The sequence below is a fragment of the Phaethon lepturus genome, unplaced genomic scaffold (genome assembly GCF_000687285.1).
Source record: "Phaethon lepturus isolate BGI_N335 unplaced genomic scaffold, ASM68728v1 scaffold49738, whole genome shotgun sequence".
NCBI lineage: Eukaryota > Metazoa > Chordata > Aves > Phaethontiformes > Phaethontidae > Phaethon > Phaethon lepturus.
The window spans coordinates 65,210-85,168 of record NW_010557890.1 but is presented as its reverse complement, the minus strand read 5'-3'; the positions used below and the strand labels follow the sequence as shown (position 1 = coordinate 85,168).

Below are 19,959 nucleotides of genomic sequence, written 5' to 3'. Positions count from 1 at the left end.
CGCTCTTCCTGATAGACGATGACTTTTAGCATGACAACTTCTGTAGGTTTTTATATGATAACTGGAGATTTCCAAGATGAGATTTGTAATTTTGGGGAATTTGAAAACAATGTTGGTATTTCTCAGGCCATAGAAAAATCTATTTTTTCTCCATTTAAATATATCTGAATTTTTATCATAGATACTTAGCTACAGTTAAGGTTACTTAAGGTACTTAAGGTTAAATTCTGCAACATGTGAAGTACTCTGGGCCTAAGTACAATTACTTATGTGCTTAAAATTAAGTGCTTGAGTGCTTTGCTTTTTCATACTCAGTTTTGCTTTTAAGTCCACAATATGAAGATCTTAAATGGCACCGAAAAGACATCTGTGTTTTTTTAAAAATTACTTTAAGGCTGTGCTCATCATATTGAATAGTAAAAAATATCTTGAAATGTTGAAGAAATGTAGAAGCTCTAAGCTGAATGTCCTAATGTTCTTCTTGGTGAGATACTAAAGAGTTCATTCTCATTCATTTGACAGCTTTAAATGGGATATCTCTTTGGAAATTGTTTGAGTTTTGTTGCCTGTTGTGGTGGAAGAGCAGTGAAGAGAACAAGAAGTGGTATTTTATCGTTCGTATAGAACTGTTGTAACTTCATAGTGTTGACAAAAAAAATGCATGTGGCTTAAGAAAAAAGCTGTATTTTGTAACTGTAGTGATTTTTTGAAGGAGTTAATAGTATCACGGCAATAGGTGTACTGAAGATGCCACGGGGACTTGGGATGGTTGCCTCCCTGAAATAGCAGGTACATGATTATTTAAAAATAAAAAAAATTAAAAAAAAATGAAAGACACTTTTTCCTCCCCTCCCAGAAATGAATGTAGACCGGAAAAACTGCCATCACATGCCTTTGAAATCGATCATGAAGATGTGGATAAGGATGAAGTATGTATTCTGTTTTTATGGTGTTTTTTGTTTCCCCTGGGGAAGAGTTATTTATTGCTTTAATTTCAAGTAAAGAATTATAATGGAGGCTCGTTGTCTCCTATAAAATACTTCATATTTTAAATAACTCTGAAGTTAGTGGAACAGCTTTTTCTCTTATGTCATCATGTGCACAGCAGGCATATTAATAACATCTTATTTGAAAAGGAATGAAAGGATGATTATTTGTTGTCAAGCAGATATTCACATGTTACAGTTTTCTTTTGTCTTAGAATTCACAAAGCGAGTCCATGCAATATTAATAATGTCTTTCATACAGGATACAACATCCCACTCATCTTCAAAAGGTGGTGGTGGTGGAGGAGGAGGATTAGCAGCAGGAGTTTACAAGTCTGGATGGCTTTATAAAGGGAATTTCAACAGCACTGTAAACAATAGCATTACTGTTCGGGTAAGGGGACAGCACTATTCTTTCTTTGTTCCATTTGGATTTATCTCCTCCATAGAGGCACACTTGCTTGTAATTGTCATTTATCTGTTTATATCTCAGGTTTGGTTACATTGCTTTAAGTGATAGTGAAGTAATATGGCAGTTGTCTGCAAAATAGTGCGATTGAAGTGCAGTTAGGAGTTGCCTATTATTTAAACCCTGTGAATAAATATCAGTGAAAATAATTTGCAGTACCACGATTTTTTTCATTCTTTTTTCCCCACCCATGCCAGTCATTCAAAAAGCGCTACTTCCAGCTGACACAGTTGTCGGATAACTCCTATATTATGAATTTTTATAAAGATGAAAAAATATCAAAGGAGCCAAAGGGATGTATTTTCTTGGATTCTTGTACAGGAGTCGTACAGGTACGTTTCAGTTTATTTCATTGTATTTTTTGGGTGTCAGATAAATTTGAAAAGGCAAGTGGAAGAACACATACGTTAATGGAATAGTAATCTCATGAGCATTTTCATGAAATGAAAACACCATTAGTTTTGCTCTTTTAATTGGTGCAAGTACTCCGACTGACAGGATACAAAACCCACAGTTGAATTATGGTAGCAGATCATGCGTGTGCTCTTTGCCCATGGCACACATGAGAAAAAAATTATAAAATCTTTCTTTTTACTGAAATTATTTTCTTAGTTGCCAGATTTTACCTCATGCTTACTAACAGCATGCTTGCTTGTTGTGGGTTAAAGAGACTCAGGTTACAAAGCATCAGCTGTTGGGCAAGTGGTAAATTAATCTTGTATCCTGAGCCTCCTTGAAGATCATCAGTTTTGGAGGTGATAGAAAGTCTTACTGACAGCAGGTAGGACAGAGTCTTATTGTTTATTGTGGCTTGGAAAAAGAAATAGCCAGAAGTGTCTGACACCACCTTTTGTTTTGTTCCACCTAAGATTGAGTTCTTGGCTTTTTTCCCCCCTCTTTCTCTGCCTTTCCTCTAATTCTATTAATGTATTTCTCTTCTTTCTTTCTTTCTTTTTCTTTTTTCTATTCTGAACAAGACGTTTTCTTGAATAGTATCTTACTTTGGTTGATCTAGACCCATGTGTCACTAAATAAGGAATTCATTCATTCATTCATTCATTCATTTATTTGTTTATTTATTTATTTATTTATTTATTTAAGCTCTACTTTATTCTTTACTACTTAACCAGTAAAGATTGGCAACAGTGCTAGCGCAGACTCATTTGAGGGTTGCTTTGAAAGAAAACTTTCAGGTAATGCAAGGGGAGACCCCTGATAAGCACAAGCTGGTTTTGGTTGGGAAGTCTGTCCTTCACCCCTGAACAGGCCCTTCCAAACAAGAAAATTAATTGATGAGTAATTCACTCTGGGAACAAATATTTGCTGACAGCCTCTTGCAGAACCTCATTCCTGCACCCAGAAAAGTACCCAGCTCTGTAGGGAATGACTGTTTTCCCCTGTATGGTTCAAAATGGTATTTCTTTTTTCAAACAGGTGTAGGACAAGACACAGATAAATTTGTAGAAGGACAATGATGTTTGCCTGTGTCAGTCCATTGGTTTGAAAGACCCTAACAGGTAGCTCGGAAGTGTGGCAGAAGCAGTAGAGGAGATTCTTATGCAGAAATCCTGTTTATAAATCAGTGTTTGCTCCTGCTTGCTGGCAGCGTGTGCTTTCTTTGAAGATGGGTGTCTCTGCCAGAGCTCTACTTAAGCCCTGAACATCCCTGTAGTGTGGGTTTAGGTACAGATTTAATGCAATTTAGTTATCCCAGAGGGTGCCTGTTTTGCTGTGTTGTTTCTGATGACACTCCATGATATCAAAATTGTCTTGACTGCAAGATTCTGGACCAAAAAGCTAAAGAAACCTTTGAAATCCTCCTCCCGAACTTTGACAGCTGCCAGCTGCAGTGTTCCTGCAAATTGTCCTGAACTGTTTGAACTACATGTTCTTCTCTCACCTACCTCCACTCACTGGTGTTCACAACTGTTCTTTGATTGACATTTGGAATGGGATGCACAAATTTATGAGCCATCTTCACTCGCAAGAAGTGAGAGTCTTGGCCAAGGAGGTAATAGGGCAACTATCATCAGCTGTCAAATTATCTATCACTTACAAATTGTGATGAACTTAAAATCAGAAGGCTGAAAAACAAAACCTGGCTTAGTGGTGCCATAAATGGGGAGACCACAGAATGTGGAGAAAGAGTTGGGTAAAACTGAAGATTTAGAGGAAAGCTTTGATATGAAAGGTGTCATTTAATGAGTTTTAATACCACTATAAGTCATTTAACTCTCTTTGAGTGACTTTGAGCTCCTGTTCCATAGAGCTTGAGTATCTAAATTGTAGTAAACATACTGGAGAAATCATATCTGGATAAAATACAATATGCCTGCAAAACAGTTCTGTTATTTTGGAAGAGTGACCCTGCAGGCATTAGACTTAGCCTGATGTTTCATTTATAGCTCATCCATAGTTTCTTTTTGAATCTTGTATTATTTCCTTCTGGAAGAAATTTTAAACTTGAAATTAAGTGTTGAGGATGACAAGGCAACCTCAAGGTCCACATACCATATGGAAGGACTTAGAGAAGCAAAGTGAGAAATGGTGGGGTTTTTTTTCCCTGTTAACTGACCAGGAAGAAAATAGTTGGCTTTAGATTTGAAACAAAGACTTTGCTGTAGATCTCATCTGCTTGCCAGAACTCTGAAGTGCAGATGGAAAAGTGGATATTGGAAGTTTTTCTGCCCTAATGCTCTTAGGATTCAGCCTCACAAGATGTGTTGCTGTATTAGATAATGTCTAATAGTGTTACAGTACCTGATTTAAAGATCTTGGACATGTCTATAAGGGGAAGTACATAATATACACAAGAAATGCATTTATTTTAATGCTGTTTGTACTTTCTGAAGATAAATTTAAATGTAGCATTTTTCTTCATAGGTTGTGCATAAATTGGCATACATAATCCACTTATACAAATAATCTATCTTTAAAGGTTTTGAACGCTACTACCTAAGATTCTTGGCATAGTTTTGTCCAACTTCTAGCTCTCTCTCAAGCCCTCACGTTCTATTAGTAAAAACAGGTTTCAGTGAAATTTTAGTCCTTGTTTTGCATGGATTTGTACGTATGCAGTGATTGGAGTATTAGAGTGATTTCATGATCAAGAAAAATATTGGACACCCAAGAATCAGTTGCTACAAAACCCAACCCTATTCTTACCCTATGTTGGATGAACTAAAATTTATATCCCTGAAAGAATATTCACCTCAGTAAAGTACTTGAGAGGAAAACTATTTCCTACCGAGAGAATTTCCAGTAGCAGAACTAAGAAATAACACACACGCACACACATAGACACACACACAATCCCAAGTCAGTTTGAAAAGCCAAGATTTGACTGACTGTTGACCCGAGTGGCTCCAGAAGTTGTTCAGTCTTAACTGATTACTGAGCTGGGTCATGACACGTAATATAAGAACTGGAGCAAGTGATTAACAACAGATTGGGTAGGAATCTTCTAAATAATCTCTGCTGCTGGAAAAAAAATGTTCATGGAACTTTATTCTCAGTGTCTTGGGTTCTCAGTCTCCTCCTCTGCTAATCAGTATCAGATTTTGCCTCTGTTCTTCTTGTACATATAAAAATATCACTATCACCTCACCATCTGACTGAGAAGCTATTCTTAGTAACTTTTTGATATAGGACTGTACTGAGAAGTGGTTATAGTATGTAGAACTACACGGTACCATTGTCATATTATTTGAGACTGTTAATGAAGAAAAATAAAATTGAATTAGATGGCCAGTTACAGAGTGGATTAATCGTTTTTCATTTGTCAGCATCACTCCAAGATTAGATGTGTCAACAAAGCGATGGCAATTTTCTGGAGTATTGAAAACAAAATGGTAGCACTGATGTCCATAGTCAGTGGTTGTAGAAGTTCGATGAATAATAGGGTGTAGGACGTGTCAGTGTTCTTTCAGGTTTTTAAGCAAGGAGCAGAGACAATTGGTGCAACTGCTTCCATAAGACTAAGAGATGAAAGCCTCGCTAATTTGATAAATTTGAGGAATGAAGCACATTATATTAAATCACATCACTTAGTTAAATTTTATTGAGCTGTTACAGTAACTAAGCACCTGTTAATTCTAATGACAGAAACTGATGGATTACCCATCTACTGCAGGTGAAATCTGGTGATGTAGCACAGGTCTCGGAACTCAATCTGTTGCCGGTATACAGAGTACTGGTTCTTAATCTGTACTTGGGTAGTATTGCAGTGACTGAACAGCACTATACCTCACTGTTTGCCTCCTGCAAAGAATTGCTGAAACTGCCATAGTCATTTTTAAAACCCTTCTAACACAAAGGTGGCAGTGGGAAGTACCCATTGTAATCTTTTCACACGGAGGAATTTCTCATATTGCAATCTTCTGGAGAGATTTACTGGTTAATCTCTATTCCAAGTTTAGACTCATCATCTAGAAGCTCTTTCAGAAAAATATGAAAAGAATAAAATTATGTAGAAATGTTCTTATCCTAACCACAATGTTTCTAACTTCATTAGAGACTCAGAAATTCTTATCTTTTTGTGGCTTATTATCAGAATCTGTAAACATCTTGAAACAGAAGATGTTATAAATTGTTCACAGTTAGCACTTTTGACCTATTCAGGCACAACCTCAGCGGTCAGGGATGGAATAGTCTTTGACCACACGCTGAGTTTGCTTACTTGCTAGTTTGAATTTGGTGAACTCAGTCCTCTTCCCACTGAGCAAATATTTGCATGACTTGGCACTGCTTAGTATCTTTTTGAGTGTTTGGTGCGCTGGTAAGGTGTAGGAGACTTGGGCTTTAGAGGTCTTCTCTCCAGACAGCTATGGCTCTTGTAGCAATGCTGTACTTCACCATCAGAAGTCTTTCATTATTCCACTTGGCAGGTTTTCCCTGCTGTAGTTTAAAGTGTTACTGTTCATAGTCTCAGATTTCTGTCGCTAAATGGAAGACGTGTATTTGGCCATAGAAGATCTTAGATGCACAAAGACCCAACAATAAATTGACATAAATTTGCATTAATGTCGCACTACTTGGATTTTCTTTAAAGCCACTGAATTTTACTTGAACGTTATTTTTAAGGAGTTACCATAGACAAGTCCATCTTATGGATGCCTTTTTCAGCACCTTTTTATAATTACTTCTAGTGTTCATTTTCCTTTTCCTTTTGTTCCACCAGAATAACAGGCTTAGGAAACATGCCTTTGAGTTGAAAATGAATGACCTCACATACTTCGTGCTGGCAGCTGAAAATGAGCAGGATATGGATGACTGGATTTTCACTCTCAACAAAATCCTGCAAATAAATCCAGAGGGAGCCATTCAGGAGAGGAAAAGTACAGATCTCACTGATCTGAAACTTGGTAAGAGTGAATAGTCTCTTGCATTGTTTTTGGGTTTTTTTAATCAAATGCAAAAAATCGAACCTTCAGATATCACTATTGAATTATTTTAACTGCCCGAGTCTGTAATGGATTCTGCATATATTGATTTCTGACGAAGCAGCACCAGTCTTTTGTCAGTCCCTGAGCAATGTCAGATAACTCTCCACAGGTCATTTTCAAAAGGCTTTAGGGGAAGTAAAGCTGCTCCCCACAAAGTCAGCAGGAGCAACGTGGCTCTGCTTTGCATACACAGCACTTTTTCAAATATAGTCCTCTCTGTCAATGATCTTGCTAGTACTTTGTGTTTTACTGTCTTTGGAGTTTGAAGGTTTTAAAGAGTTTTGTGCTGGAGGGAGGTTAAGTCAGTTCTTTTTCCAGCATTTTGTTTTCTTTAGAAATCTGGAGCTAATAATTAAAAAAAAAAAATTTTTTTTTTCCCTGGAAGCTTATTGACTTTTCTTTTCTTGCTTTTGTGAGTTTGTGTATTAATACGCTTTCACTGTGGAAGAAGGAATTGGATGCCCTGTTATATTGCACTGTTCGTGTAGCAGTAACTTATTCCTCCACGTAATAAATACACATTCAGTTTGGATGAACCCCAGCTGAAATTCTAAGACTGAAAACACTTGAAACCTTAATACAGATTTGAACTGCTTGTGCTCTGAGCAAAATCAAAGCTTTGAATCCACATGCATCTGAATCTTGGGGAAGCTCAGAGCTAATTGAAGGCTTTAGCCTGGTGTTTATAATAAATTCTAGTTTTGGAGGGACAGGATACTCTTCATATAGCCAAAGACATTTTTATAATTTGGAGGCACAAGAGACTTGCACTTCAGAATCAGAGAACTACTTTTGAAATCCCACCCATAAGGGATATTAATGAAATAGGAAGAAGTACGTGCATAAAAGGTCAAAGCCATAAGGCTAACAGAAAACAGAAGTCTCTACTAGTAAAAACCCTGATAACAAGCAACAGGAATGTGCTATGGAGTTAACTTGTCAAAAGGCATGATGCTTTCTTGGCAGAAGATCCCCAAATGGCTGTAATGACTTACTTCACATTGGGCTGAATTACCTCGTGAAAGCAGAACAGTCCCTGGTGAGCCAAGTAAAGCAAAGGAGTTGCTGTATAGATAGTGCTGTTCTCTGGATCCATACATTTGCAACTCATGGAGTCCAGACTGCATCCCTTCCCAAAGAGCGGGTAAGGTCCTGCCCGCCTCACTGAAGACTCCCTTTACTGGGAGTCCAGAAATCTTTCAGTTGACATAAACCCTTGATGTTGCCTCAGAAGGGACCAAGAGAGCAAGGGAAGGTGTCTTTGTTGTGGGCACGAATATTTGTCATGGATGAATGTGTCGGACATGTCACTGAGTAGAATCAGGCCTCTTGTTTGAAAGCTTAAATAAAGACTAAGTTACAGTAAGCACCAGTGGGAGATGGGGTTGAGGACAGAGTTTACATTAGTATCTCTTCCATTTGTTAGCCTGATGATACTAAAGGGAATAAAAAGAAATAGGATGGGGATAGATTTTCTTTTCTTTTTTTTTAACCTAGTGGTAATAGCAAGTATAATAAAAACATGTGCATATTTTTTCTTCTTTTCAAGACCCTGCAGAAGTTCCAGTGAATTATGATTGCTCTCAAGAAGAGACTGATGCTTCAGAGAACACCTTGCACCCAGACTTCGCAAAAGTAATGGATGCTATATTTATCTTTACAAGCTTAGTGGAAAGTGAAAAATGCCTGCCAATAGATGATCATTAGTATTGCGAAAGGTTTAAAAATATCTCATGGCCCATGTTGATTGTTAGAGCCATGACAAATGACAGGAATTATTCTCTTTCTGAACAGCTGATGGCTTGTTTAAGTGAGAAAAGCTCCACTGGATATAATGAAAGTGGGTGCTCCCTTTCATTATATCCAGTGATATAATGGATCACTGGATTTGTGGTTTGATTTAGACCTGTGAAGTCAGTAAGGGTCTGGTCCCTGAAGTTATCTGTGAAATATTTACTCTTTTTAACTGCATTTCAGAAGACTTTGGCCCTTGGAGAGCCAAGATTTCCTGTGTGACTTACAAGGAAGCGAGCTGTGCCGTGCTCATCACTTTCTGTAATTTCATTGAAAGATGCATGTAGTATCAGGGGAGGTGTTTTTTATAATTGTAGACGGTGCTAAGAAGCTTTTTGATGAAAAGCTAGATTGTAAATATTTCACTGCTTTTTCTTAAATTAATGTATGATCTGTTGGTAATCTTCCATCAGTGAGCTACTACAGATACTGATCTGTATCTGTAGTCAGTCAAATGCTGTTTGAGGATGTTACTCCTGCAGATTTGAACTGAAAGCTGTATATGCAAATGAGGACACAATTTGGCCTACATTTTACTTTGGGTTGTATTTATCTTTATGAAGTGGTCACCTAGAATTTAAAAACAAAAAACCAAACAAAACCCAGAATAAGGACAAGCCAACCAACTAGATAAAATATAACTGAGTTTATGTATTAAGGACAACTGTAACATCTGATAGTCTCATCTGTGGATAGATACTTTCTAGATAATGCAGATTATCTCAAAGGTATCTTAAATATATCTGAAAGACCACTGGTGGTCTGCAACTTGTGTGATGCTTGTATTGTCCTTTATACGGTGAATTCCTGTTCCCCACCCTTGCTCCATAGGCCTCGCTGCAGCAGTGATCTGTGGCCTGTCCCTAGTCCATGGTAGGTACCTCTCCCGATCCCATCTCTACCTAAACCGGTGCACCAGGGACACATCAGGACCTGCATCTGCAAGTCAGCCCATGGGTAGGACATGTTAGGAAGAGGACACAGAGCTCTTGGTCTTGCTGTGCTGCTCTGCTTGTTACTTAACGTGTGTCAGCAATGTCATGCTATTGTGAAAAACACAGAACGTTGAATGGAACCTGAACACAAGCATAGCCTGTGCCATGTCAGCTAAGGTTTATACTCAGTCTTGGGCAACCAGTAGAATTGTGGACTCTGTTAGTAGTTCAGAGATTGAAAAATAAAGAAAAGTTAGGAAAAACAAAGTGCAAAGAAAGACTGAAGGAATTGAGCATGTTTAAACTGAGAAAAAAAGGTTTCAAAGATATCATGAGGGATCTGTAAGGAGAAGGGAACGTGTAGGGCATACTTCACATGTTGGATGAATGGGCTTAAATAGTGGGGGAAAACTTATCAAAGTTAGACATAAGGTTAAACTTTTAAAATGCAGATTAGGAAAGCACCAGGTGGCCTCAGGATGTTGTTGAGTTGGTTTTATCAAAGAGCTTATTATTAACTTAGGCACGTGTCCATCAGAAATAAAATGGATGTGACTGATCCTGCCTCAGGGCAGAAGGATGGATGAGAAGAGGACTCCCAGCCTTACCGTTGGGTGACATGCTGCAATCTGTGTGTCTGCCCACTGTAAGGCTGAGCTGCATTTTCCTGCTCCCCTTCCTGCCCTCCCCTTAACACAAGTGATTTTCTGCAGGGCTGTTTGGTTTTTTTTTCTCCTCAACTTGTGAATCCCTAAAATGATTTTAGTGCGATGTTCCACTGTTCTGATAGATTACACAATGGATTCTTTAGTAACATAATGAACTTGAATTACTTAATTGATCTATTTTGGGGTTCCTTAGAAGTATATCGTGGCCTGAAAATCCCCGCTTCACAAGCACATAACCTTCAAAAGAGTGCTTGAAGGTGCTTCGGGTTAACTACTGCAGAAATGAGAAGTGCTATAAGTGAAACATTGTTCATTCATTTAGAAGTCTAACAACTCTATAGATTTCTGTTCTTGTGCAGAAAACTAATTTATAATCTGTCACCGCAGTACATCACAGAAACGGAAGAAACAGTGAAAGCCTCTCGAAATACAGAACGACTAAATCTTTTCTCTTTGGATCCTGATATAGCAGTAAGTGATTTTTTTTTTTTTTTCCCCCCCCCTCCAAGTTCTTAGAAATTTTAAAATACAGGTGGTCTGAGCTACCCGGGTTAGCCAAGACATCCAGAGTGGATTGGAGTTCAGCAAGAAACCAGACATGCCCAAGACTTCAGCTTCGAAAGGTGGGGGGAGCTATCTCTAGTCTGCAGAGATTTCTGTGTAGCCATATCTGACTACAGAATAGTTGAGGATGGAAGTGACCTCTGGAGGTCGTCTAGTCCAGTCTAGCTAAGCTTTGAATTATTAAAGCAAACTGAAAATATTACAGGAGCAGAACCCTCACTTGGACTGGGAATGTTAAAAGAACAGTGTTCTTATTGTTGTTTGTTAGGCTGAATTTGACTACAAAAACACAAATGGATGTAAAAAGCAGTGGGAAGGTACAGTTGGAGGTACAAAAGGCTATCTATGTGAAAAAATGCTTAGCTGGAAACATAGGAAGAACAGGTTGCTTTTCTTTTTATCTTCAGCTTGCTTATCATTAGGGTCAGAGTTCATGATTCAAAGATTCTTTTTCCTTGCATTGAATGTACATTTGTTGGTGATTTAACTGGAAACTTTATTTAAAAGAAGGCTTAAGTAAAATTTGGATCAGTTTATATTCAAACTTGAACCTGTGGTCAGTCAACTGTAGTGTCATTATTAAAAATGTTACGTGAATTGAAATAGTGGTGTGGTGTATAAGTAGTTGGAAAGGAAGGGAAAGGTCTGAAATCTAATCCTAAAATGTGGTGTTACAGTTTGAAAATATGAGGCAGTTTTATTTAGGTGAGGAAACTAATAGCTAAGCTTTCAGAAGTAGTAAGTAAACAAGAGAAAACTCAAGATTCTGTTCTATAATTATAGGAAACCTAACTTGGATCCCTACTTCTGCCTCTGACATTATATATGTCCTCAGGCAATCTTTTTGGTTCACTTTCTCATCTGTGAATTAGGAATCACCACTTGTTTACTGTGGTAATGGGAAGATATCAGCAGTGACTTTGTGAGGTTTTCAACGTGCTTCGGTGATAGTAAAGACCTTTAAAAAGCTTGTGTAGTTTTGGATTGCCATGCTTTTCCCATATGTAACGAATCGCCTAACTTATTTCAGTCATTGAATCCTCAGAAAAAGGAGTTTCCAGGCACAAACTCAGTGATCAAGCCATTTGAAGAAAAGCCCGCAAAGAGGATCCTGATATCTTGCAAATCCCTCAGTTTGAATCTCCAGGCCTGTGTTACTGAAAATGAAAATGATCCTTCAACCAATGTAAGCTTTGGTTATTTCCCTGTGGTTTTTTGTCTTTTTTTCCCTCTCCCTGTGCACTTATTTGCTTTATTTGTTGATTGAGTAATGAAACTGAGGAACCTTTCAATAAACATTTTGAAGCTGATTTAGATTGCTTCTTGATTGTAGACTTTTAGCTACAGTTGAATGGGAAACTAAAAATATTAAGATCCTTGAGGATTCTTAATTGCTGTAAGAACAAGAAATTTAAACTTCCAAGACCTATGTAGGGAGGCAAGTGAGTATCAGTTACTGGTGAATTGTTTTTTTGTTTTTCAGAGAGAACAGGAACCCAGCAGATTAAATTACAGAAGAGAAGGCAAAATAGAAAGCACTGGATGTTTCATGTAGTGGAAAAGCCCAGCTAAGAACAGGACAAAGCAGAAAATTTTTCTTGTTCTTACTTTAAGAAAAAAAAGGCAGGGAAAAGTGAGTTGTAGCTGTCAGTCTATAGCTTTTAGTTCATTGTCCTCTGAAGCAGGAAAGTTTTGAGAAATTAGTGTCCTGGCAGCTCAACTTTCATACATTACATATGAGGCATTGATTACTATTTCTTTTTTTTTTTTTTTTTTTTTTTTTTTTTTTTTTTCATTTGAAGAGGACCTCTACAATGAGTGCATATTCAGCATGATGTAATCAATACTTTTTTGGCAGACTGGAATAACTGTTGAAATGAAGTCATGATAACTGTACCAAAGGCATGTGATAATTCACTGTAGAGGCTGAAGAAGCATAAAATATTATACCTCTATGTTTTGTTCTTTGTCTCCAAAGTTTTAGGATTCTGATTTCTGGACAGCTCAGAAGGTCTCATCACCAGTTGGTTACTCTTGTTCTGAGACTTACTTATTTCATCAGAACTATGGAGGCTATCTGGAGGTTACTTACAGTCATAGGATGTAATTCCCTGGTGCTCTGTGGTACAATAAGTGGGTACTGTCAGAGCAATTTGAATGTTCTTGGTTTCCTAGCAAAACGGAACATGTGTTTCCCACAGAATAATATACCCACACATTTGTGTTTGTACCAGAAAACATTTTTCATCTATTTGTATTTGTCATCTTTGTGTCGTATTTCTGATAATCCCTGGAAAGTCCACCTTCACTATTCTGTCTTTAATAGTGAATCTGAATCTACATTTTAAAAATGCTGTAACATGTTTCTCTGGGGCTCTATTCATTTACTCAAATCTGTGACAAATATGTTTGGGTTTTTTCTGCAAGTTTCTAAGTTAGCTGTCAATTACTTTTCTGGCACACTGTTAACAAACTACCTTTAAAAGCCTCTAAAAATCACTAGGTTGGACACTAACTTCGTCAGGGGTATGTGTGAGCATGTGTTTTTAACGAATCTCGTAATTTGTGAATAATCTTTGTTTGCTTTCATTTTTTCTAGTTGCAGGAACCTAATAAAAGATAGAGTTTACCCCATTGCTATCAGTAACCACTGTATTATGTTTCTGGTGTTTTCTCCAGGTAGAGCCTTTCTTTGTGAGCGTGGCACTGTATGATGTCAGGGATGGCAGGAAGATCTCTGCTGATTTTCATGTGGATTTGAACCACGCACTCGTTAGACAGATGATTTCAGGTTCCTCGTTTTCATTAGAAAATGGCACTGTTGAAAATACAGACTCAAATGAAATTGAAGAACCACAGGTCAAAGGCTTCCCAGAAGAGTGGCTGAAATACCCAAAACAGGTATTCCACGTGTGATTTGCATGACTTAGTGACTCATGTGACTGACTTTAGTTCAGTAGTAGTATTCATTTTCATCAGAGAATTTATTGTACTACCAGTGGTTCTTGTTGTCAAGAATACTCTTTTTTGTGTATCAGTAGTACATGTGTACAGATGCTTGATTTCTGAGCTCTCTGTGTAGACTTTAAAACCATTTACTATCAAAACTTTGAAGAAAGTTAGTGTCTGTTATTTAGAGAAACAACCCACATTTCCTGTGCTCTTTAGGTTCATTTCCTGACCTCTCCCAAACCAGCCAAACAAAATCGCAGCTTAAAGCGATAAAGGTGGTGCATTAATCTCAAAGTACTTCTACATTCTTACTGTTGCTGTAAGCCTTACTCCGAAACCCCATACATTACCTTTTCTTCTCCCCATTATTTCCCTGAGGTATGACTGATGTAGGCCAGCATTTAAGTTTGCAGATGTAGAGATAATAATCCTCAATAATCCTTTCTGGATTGGGTTTGTTACCGTTTTCATCAACAGAGAGCACTGGCAGTATCTCATGTTTCCAGTATTGCTATATACTTATTAACTGTATTCTCTTTTATCCACAGGCTCTTTTCTCTATAAGTAATCCTCATTCTGAGATTGTATTAGTGGCAAAAATAGAAAAGGTGCTTACGGGAAACATTGCCAGCAGTGCTGAACCTTACATTAAGAATCCTGATTCGTTTAAGGTAATGTAACAGGAGCATCAGTTCCTTCTTGTCAGCTTCAGCCTGTTGGAACCTGAAGACATTGCAGATTGTGCTCACAAACCTCACCAGTGTGTGGTTGCTGAATGGGGCAAGCTCACAGGAGGCCCACACCTAAGAAAGCAAATATCCAAGCTCCATTGACTTCAGTAAGATGAAATCTTTACATACGGCAACCAACTTTACCATGGTAGATGTGTTGTTTCAGTTACACTGAATGAATGAATGAGTGAAGTACTGTTTTGTCTGCAACATACAAATTCATTCGTGGTGCATTCCTATGCTAGTTACATCTTAGCAGGGTGAAATTCTCTTTCAGCAATCTTTTAGCAATTATGAGTTAGTGCACTTCGTATATGAGCAAAGTTGGGATAGTCACCTGTTTGCCTCTGAGAGGAGACAATGCATCTGCATTGAGTATATTGCAGAAAACTGGAATAATAACTGTAACTAATGCGGTTCTGACTGAAGGGATGGAGAAGGGGTTTAATTCGTCAGCAGCATCATATTCATCCATGATGTCTTTGCTGTCCACCCAGAACCTTCTGTTATGGGCAGCATCAGGCTAAATTATTTCAGGGACACTATTGTCTCTTCAGCAGAGGAGTACTTGGATGTACGCTGTGCTGCATTTCAGGTATTATAACTATATTGATGAAATAATTAGTATTTTCTTTTTTGTAGTGTGCACAGAAAGTGTTAAAATCCAATAAACAGTTCTGCAGCAAGCTGGGGAAATACCGTATGCCATTTGCTTGGTCAGTGAGGTATGTATTCATTCTTTTTATAATTTTAGAAGCATCTTGTAGCTTATTCTGCTCTTGGACTGGTATGCTTTCATCCTTTTCCACTTTTTCTGCCTAAAGCTGAACAAAGCTTTCTGTGTGGTCCAGTACCCCAGAAGATCCTGCAGCTTTATTACTTCATTGACCTATTTTTCACACAGCTGAATGTTGGTTACTTTCTCATTAAATGTTACTGTGTTGGAATCCTTTCTTCAGGTATGCAGTGAAGTTGCCAGGGAGTAGCAAAGGTGGCTGACAGAATATCAGTTTATCATGAGCTCCACCAGTGATTTGGTGCGAAAAATTACCAAAGAGGTTTCAAAGTCACAGTTCTCACAAGAATTTCCTATGAAGATAATTACAGTCTGAAACAGTGTTGCAGTGGCCACCTAAAATATAAGTGCACAAATTTGAAACTCTGTTCTCATTGTGATGCCTGTCAGGTTTTAGGAAAAATTTAACCAAGGATTTGGAGGTTATGGTGCCCCTAAAACAGTGCCTTGGGGGTGCTATTGAGGCTTATGCTTTAGGTACTCTTGCATTTTTAGTGGTTGATAGGTGACAGAGCTGTTAGTTTCTTGTTTGGCAGGTCATTGGGGTTTTATTGCAGGTCAGTGCAGTGGCAGTAATGGAGTTTTGTTCTCCCTCTCTCTCTCCTCTTGAAGAGTTCTTTGTTTCCTTTTGCACGGGTCACTGTGTGGTCTGTTCTGTGCTACTTGCTGGTCTCACCCTCAAGATTGAGGCACCCCTGTGCCTCTTGATCCCCTTCTACCAAATTAACTCGCAGAACCAGATACGACTTTTTTTTGTTCTCCCTTCAAGTTTTCCATGTAATTCCTTTCTCTGTCCTCTCTGGTTTTCCCTTCTCAGTCTTGAATATTTACTGCTTCTGCGTAGCCAAAGGACTATTCACCAAAATTATATTGATGAGTGTCTCTTGGGTTGACAGAGCTACTTTTAGCACATAATGGACCGTACAATGGCATGAGGTGCAGGCTTGACATCAGGCTCACTTGAGGCTTTTCATTAACTCTGTCCTGCCTGCCTGTGGTCTGTGGCTGTACCATTAGTGATATGTCCGGCAACTCAGTCATTGCTGTAGCTATCTTTAGGTGGCATGATGATTTTAACTACTTTGGGGTCTGTCTAGTCACTTACGCACGTGGAGAAGGCTAAAACATTCTTCTACATCTTCAGCAAATCTTACCTTAGAGTGTTTCTTGCCAAAAAATAAAATACAGAAAGGTTTTCTTCTTATTTTAAAGGAAGCGCGTTTCCCTTTTGTAGGATTCTCCAAGTGGCAGCCCCCAGTTGCCTCTCAGTGAGAGGGAGTAGGCTCGGGCTGTGCCGTACTGTACCGCTGCGCGGATGCTGGGCTGCGTATGTGCCGAGGCTGCGTCGCTCAAGCGCAATCGTGGTGCTGCGCCTCGGCCCAGAGTTGTGGCTGCAGGACTGCACTTGCTCTGCTGAAGGGAAGTCTGACAGGCATGAATGAAGCTTTACTTCCACCCCTGTAAGATGGATAGCACCTTAAATGCCTGTCAAGCTAGGGTGCACTGAGAACATAGTGCTTTTCAGAAGATTCTCCTCTCCTTTCCGTTCTGTGTTATTTCAGATATTTTATCATTAAAATACCAGTTGGCAAATGCATCGCAAGTTCAACATTTTGCAGACTTATTGTGTGCGCATTACACAGATGGCCTGCACATGGGCAGAGGACGTAGCAGGGATTTGTGGACAACCCTCAGTTCCAGCAGGCAGTACTTTTGGATGGCATCCTAATTCAGTGCTTCACTACCCATACCATTAAAAACCTTTCCTCCTATCTGTACAATTAATTGCAGAAAATATACTTGGGTGTATTTATCAGCTCTTAAACTTTTTCATTATACATCACATTATGAGATAATGTAGTTTAAAAATCATTGACAAAATACACCACATGTGTGACCTTGTTGGCATCAGTGATGTTACACAAGGAACTTACTTAGTTCATTGGGTCAAATTCTGCACTCATTTACATCTGCTTATGTATTAACATTACTCAGGACTCTGTTTGCTAAAAGCGAAGTATAACTTGGCTCTATAAAATCTATTTCTGTTTTCACAGCTTGAAAATAGAAGTTTCCACAGGAGGCTATCGCACTACAGGGGAAAAAATGGTTTGGCTATGATAAATAGCAAACCCTTGGGTTTGGAAATGTGTTTTCCAGTTATTTCATTCTGGCATTAACCACACTCCTGGTTTTGTGTGGAAATTTTCCCCCCTTAAAACAGTTACAGATGGACACAGTGCGATTTTTACGTATACATTCAGCAAGCCAAAATCTCAACAGTTGAGTATTGTGCATGTGACTGAAACTCTTAATTAGCTCATGTGGCATCCGGTTTGTTAGCATTGTTCAAAAGCATGACTCAGGGTTCCTCCCTGATTTCTTGCTGGCGTTGGTGGGATCTGGTGTCTGTATGCTCTCGCAGGTATAATTAGGGTATGTGTTAGAATTACAGCGTGTCAGCTCCATCTTCCATTCTCATATTCCTGCCAGAACTGTCAGAGTTTGCAAATATGTGCCTGAGCTACATATTGTAGAGGTGGGGAAACTTCACTCACAGAGATTAGTTCTTACACTCTGCTATTCCGTCAGATGTTCTCTGCCCTCATAAACTTCACATTTTAGAGTCTAATACTTGATTCCTTCAGCAACTTGTGCAGCTGCTGGTTCACTTCTCGGCTGGCGTAGGTTGACATAGCTGAAGGTAGTGAGGCTGCACTGATTTACGGTAGCTGCAGATCTCACACTGTATCTCTAACCATGGAGGTGAGCAATTTTTCCACAGATTGTAAGCCACTGCTTAGAAAGTAGCTTTTCAGTGTTAAAATATGAACGTTCTGTAGGTTTTCTAGCTTAAAGAATTTTTATGATTGTGGACTATCACCTAACGATGTGAGAATCATAGAAACATTTTAAATACTGAGATGATGTCTCAGTTTCTGTAGCGAAATCTGTTGATTTATTTTCCCCTAAATTAACACCTTTAGAATCTCTCCAGGATTTTAGTTCTGTGAAATTTTTCTTGTTAAAATCTCTCTAGTAAATAAGTAGCCACCAGTAGGCAATCATTAATACATTAGACAAATATTGGTCTCCTGAATTGTAGAAGTGTTTTGTTATGTTTCCTTTTCTTTGATGTGATGGTTGTCATTCTCAAACACCTCCAATATGTTCACCGTGACAAGGAGCACTCTTGCTCCACCTGTGCCCAGCAGCCTGAAAGGATCTAGCAAAACATGGGATTGTGGTTACTTAACTGCAGACGTAATACACGTCATGCTTGCTGCTCTGCCAGTTCTTCAGCTTTAATGAGCCGGGGAATGGAAACACCAGTACAATTTGATCAGGAGAAAGCCATCTAACTCCTCCCTGAGCACATTAAATGTACCTGTTTTTTAAGAAGGGTTATCTTGTTTTCAGTGGACATCTAAATTGCTCTTGTGGTGGCAAGAGCTTTACATAAATGGAGTATTGTGTCTAAGTTGGAGGGATAAAAATACTTACCTGTTTTGTATTGAGGATACCTGGTTTCATCCCTTTTGGGTGTATTTAGGCTGGCATATGCTGCTGAACTGTTGAGGAGCAGTTCTAGAGGTAGGGCATATGATACCCCAGGAGCATGGATGCTGAGGAGGAGTGGTTGTAGGCAGGAGGACTCTAAAGACCTTCTGACTCCAAACCAGAGCGGACAGAGGGGATGAGGTGACAATATTGTGCCCTGGGCCTCCCGGGAGGCAGTGCTCGGTGCTCAGCACCACTGACCTGGCGTGAGCTTCTTCCAGCACAGACCTGGTTCTTTTTCCTTTTACACTATTAACATCCCCAACCCTGCCTTGGTAAGCACCCCTACACCCTGCTGTGCTGAGCAGGGATTTGCTCACACTGGAATTAGTTAATAAGCTCCAGCGGAGCCTGGGTTTGCTCAGCATCACATTGCAGAGCCCAGTGGCATGGCAGAAATCACTTGCTGAATGTTTTAGTCCTCTCTGTGAGTCTGGAGAAGGAAGCAGTGCTGAGTCCAAGAAATCTCATAGTGTCACCAAAACTGTAATAATTATTAAATCTTACCTTTTTTCTTTCTTTTTTTTCCTGACAGCAGTTTAATAGGATTTGTAAAGTAAGTGGTGGCTGCCAGAAATTAGGTCTTGTTTCTCCCTAATAACTTAATATTTTTGACATGGTGTGTTAGCGTGGACTTTATTCCCTCGAACTGCTGGAGGCAAAAATCTGATAGGAGAGAGCTGTTTTTTCTCTACAAAGAAATGAAATAGTGGTGCTTCTTTCAGTTAATTAAGTTAAGACACGGTGCATTTATACTTATCCTTGGGATCCTCTTCCAAAGATTTACTCCATTATTTTGCATCTGGCAACAATTTGTGCTGGCATCAATTCTTCTTCTCACTGGCAGTGGAACAGACAAGTAAATTAAGGAAGCAAGATTAGCCAAATGATTCACAGAGCAGCACTTAGTGTCAAGAACATTTTACTTTCGTTAAGTAAGGCTTTTGCGTACTACAGTTGAATCCAAGGTTCATTAATTTGGATAGCTGTTGCATTATCTAGTCCAGCCAGCGTGTGTGACCCTTGGGGATATACAAAGGGCACTGGAATGTCTCAATT

The 19,959-nt window shown here is 38.8% G+C and overlaps 1 protein-coding gene across 1 annotated transcript in view; it reads left to right on the top strand.

Moving 5' to 3' along the window:
- The window catches only part of DOCK10 (dedicator of cytokinesis 10), a gene marked incomplete at its 5' end in the record, with an annotated part of 84,354 nt that overhangs the window by 3,864 nt on the left and 60,531 nt on the right, over positions 1 to 19,959 (top strand). Inside the window, 10 exons of the mRNA XM_010292876.1 lie at positions 857 to 929; positions 1,249 to 1,380; positions 1,653 to 1,787; positions 6,635 to 6,818; positions 8,449 to 8,534; positions 10,684 to 10,767; positions 11,891 to 12,046; positions 13,540 to 13,761; positions 14,361 to 14,483; positions 15,186 to 15,268. Of these exons, the coding sequence (XP_010291178.1) occupies positions 857 to 929; positions 1,249 to 1,380; positions 1,653 to 1,787; positions 6,635 to 6,818; positions 8,449 to 8,534; positions 10,684 to 10,767; positions 11,891 to 12,046; positions 13,540 to 13,761; positions 14,361 to 14,483; positions 15,186 to 15,268 (1,278 nt within the window). The remainder of the gene's footprint in view (positions 1 to 856; positions 930 to 1,248; positions 1,381 to 1,652; positions 1,788 to 6,634; positions 6,819 to 8,448; positions 8,535 to 10,683; positions 10,768 to 11,890; positions 12,047 to 13,539; positions 13,762 to 14,360; positions 14,484 to 15,185; positions 15,269 to 19,959) is intronic.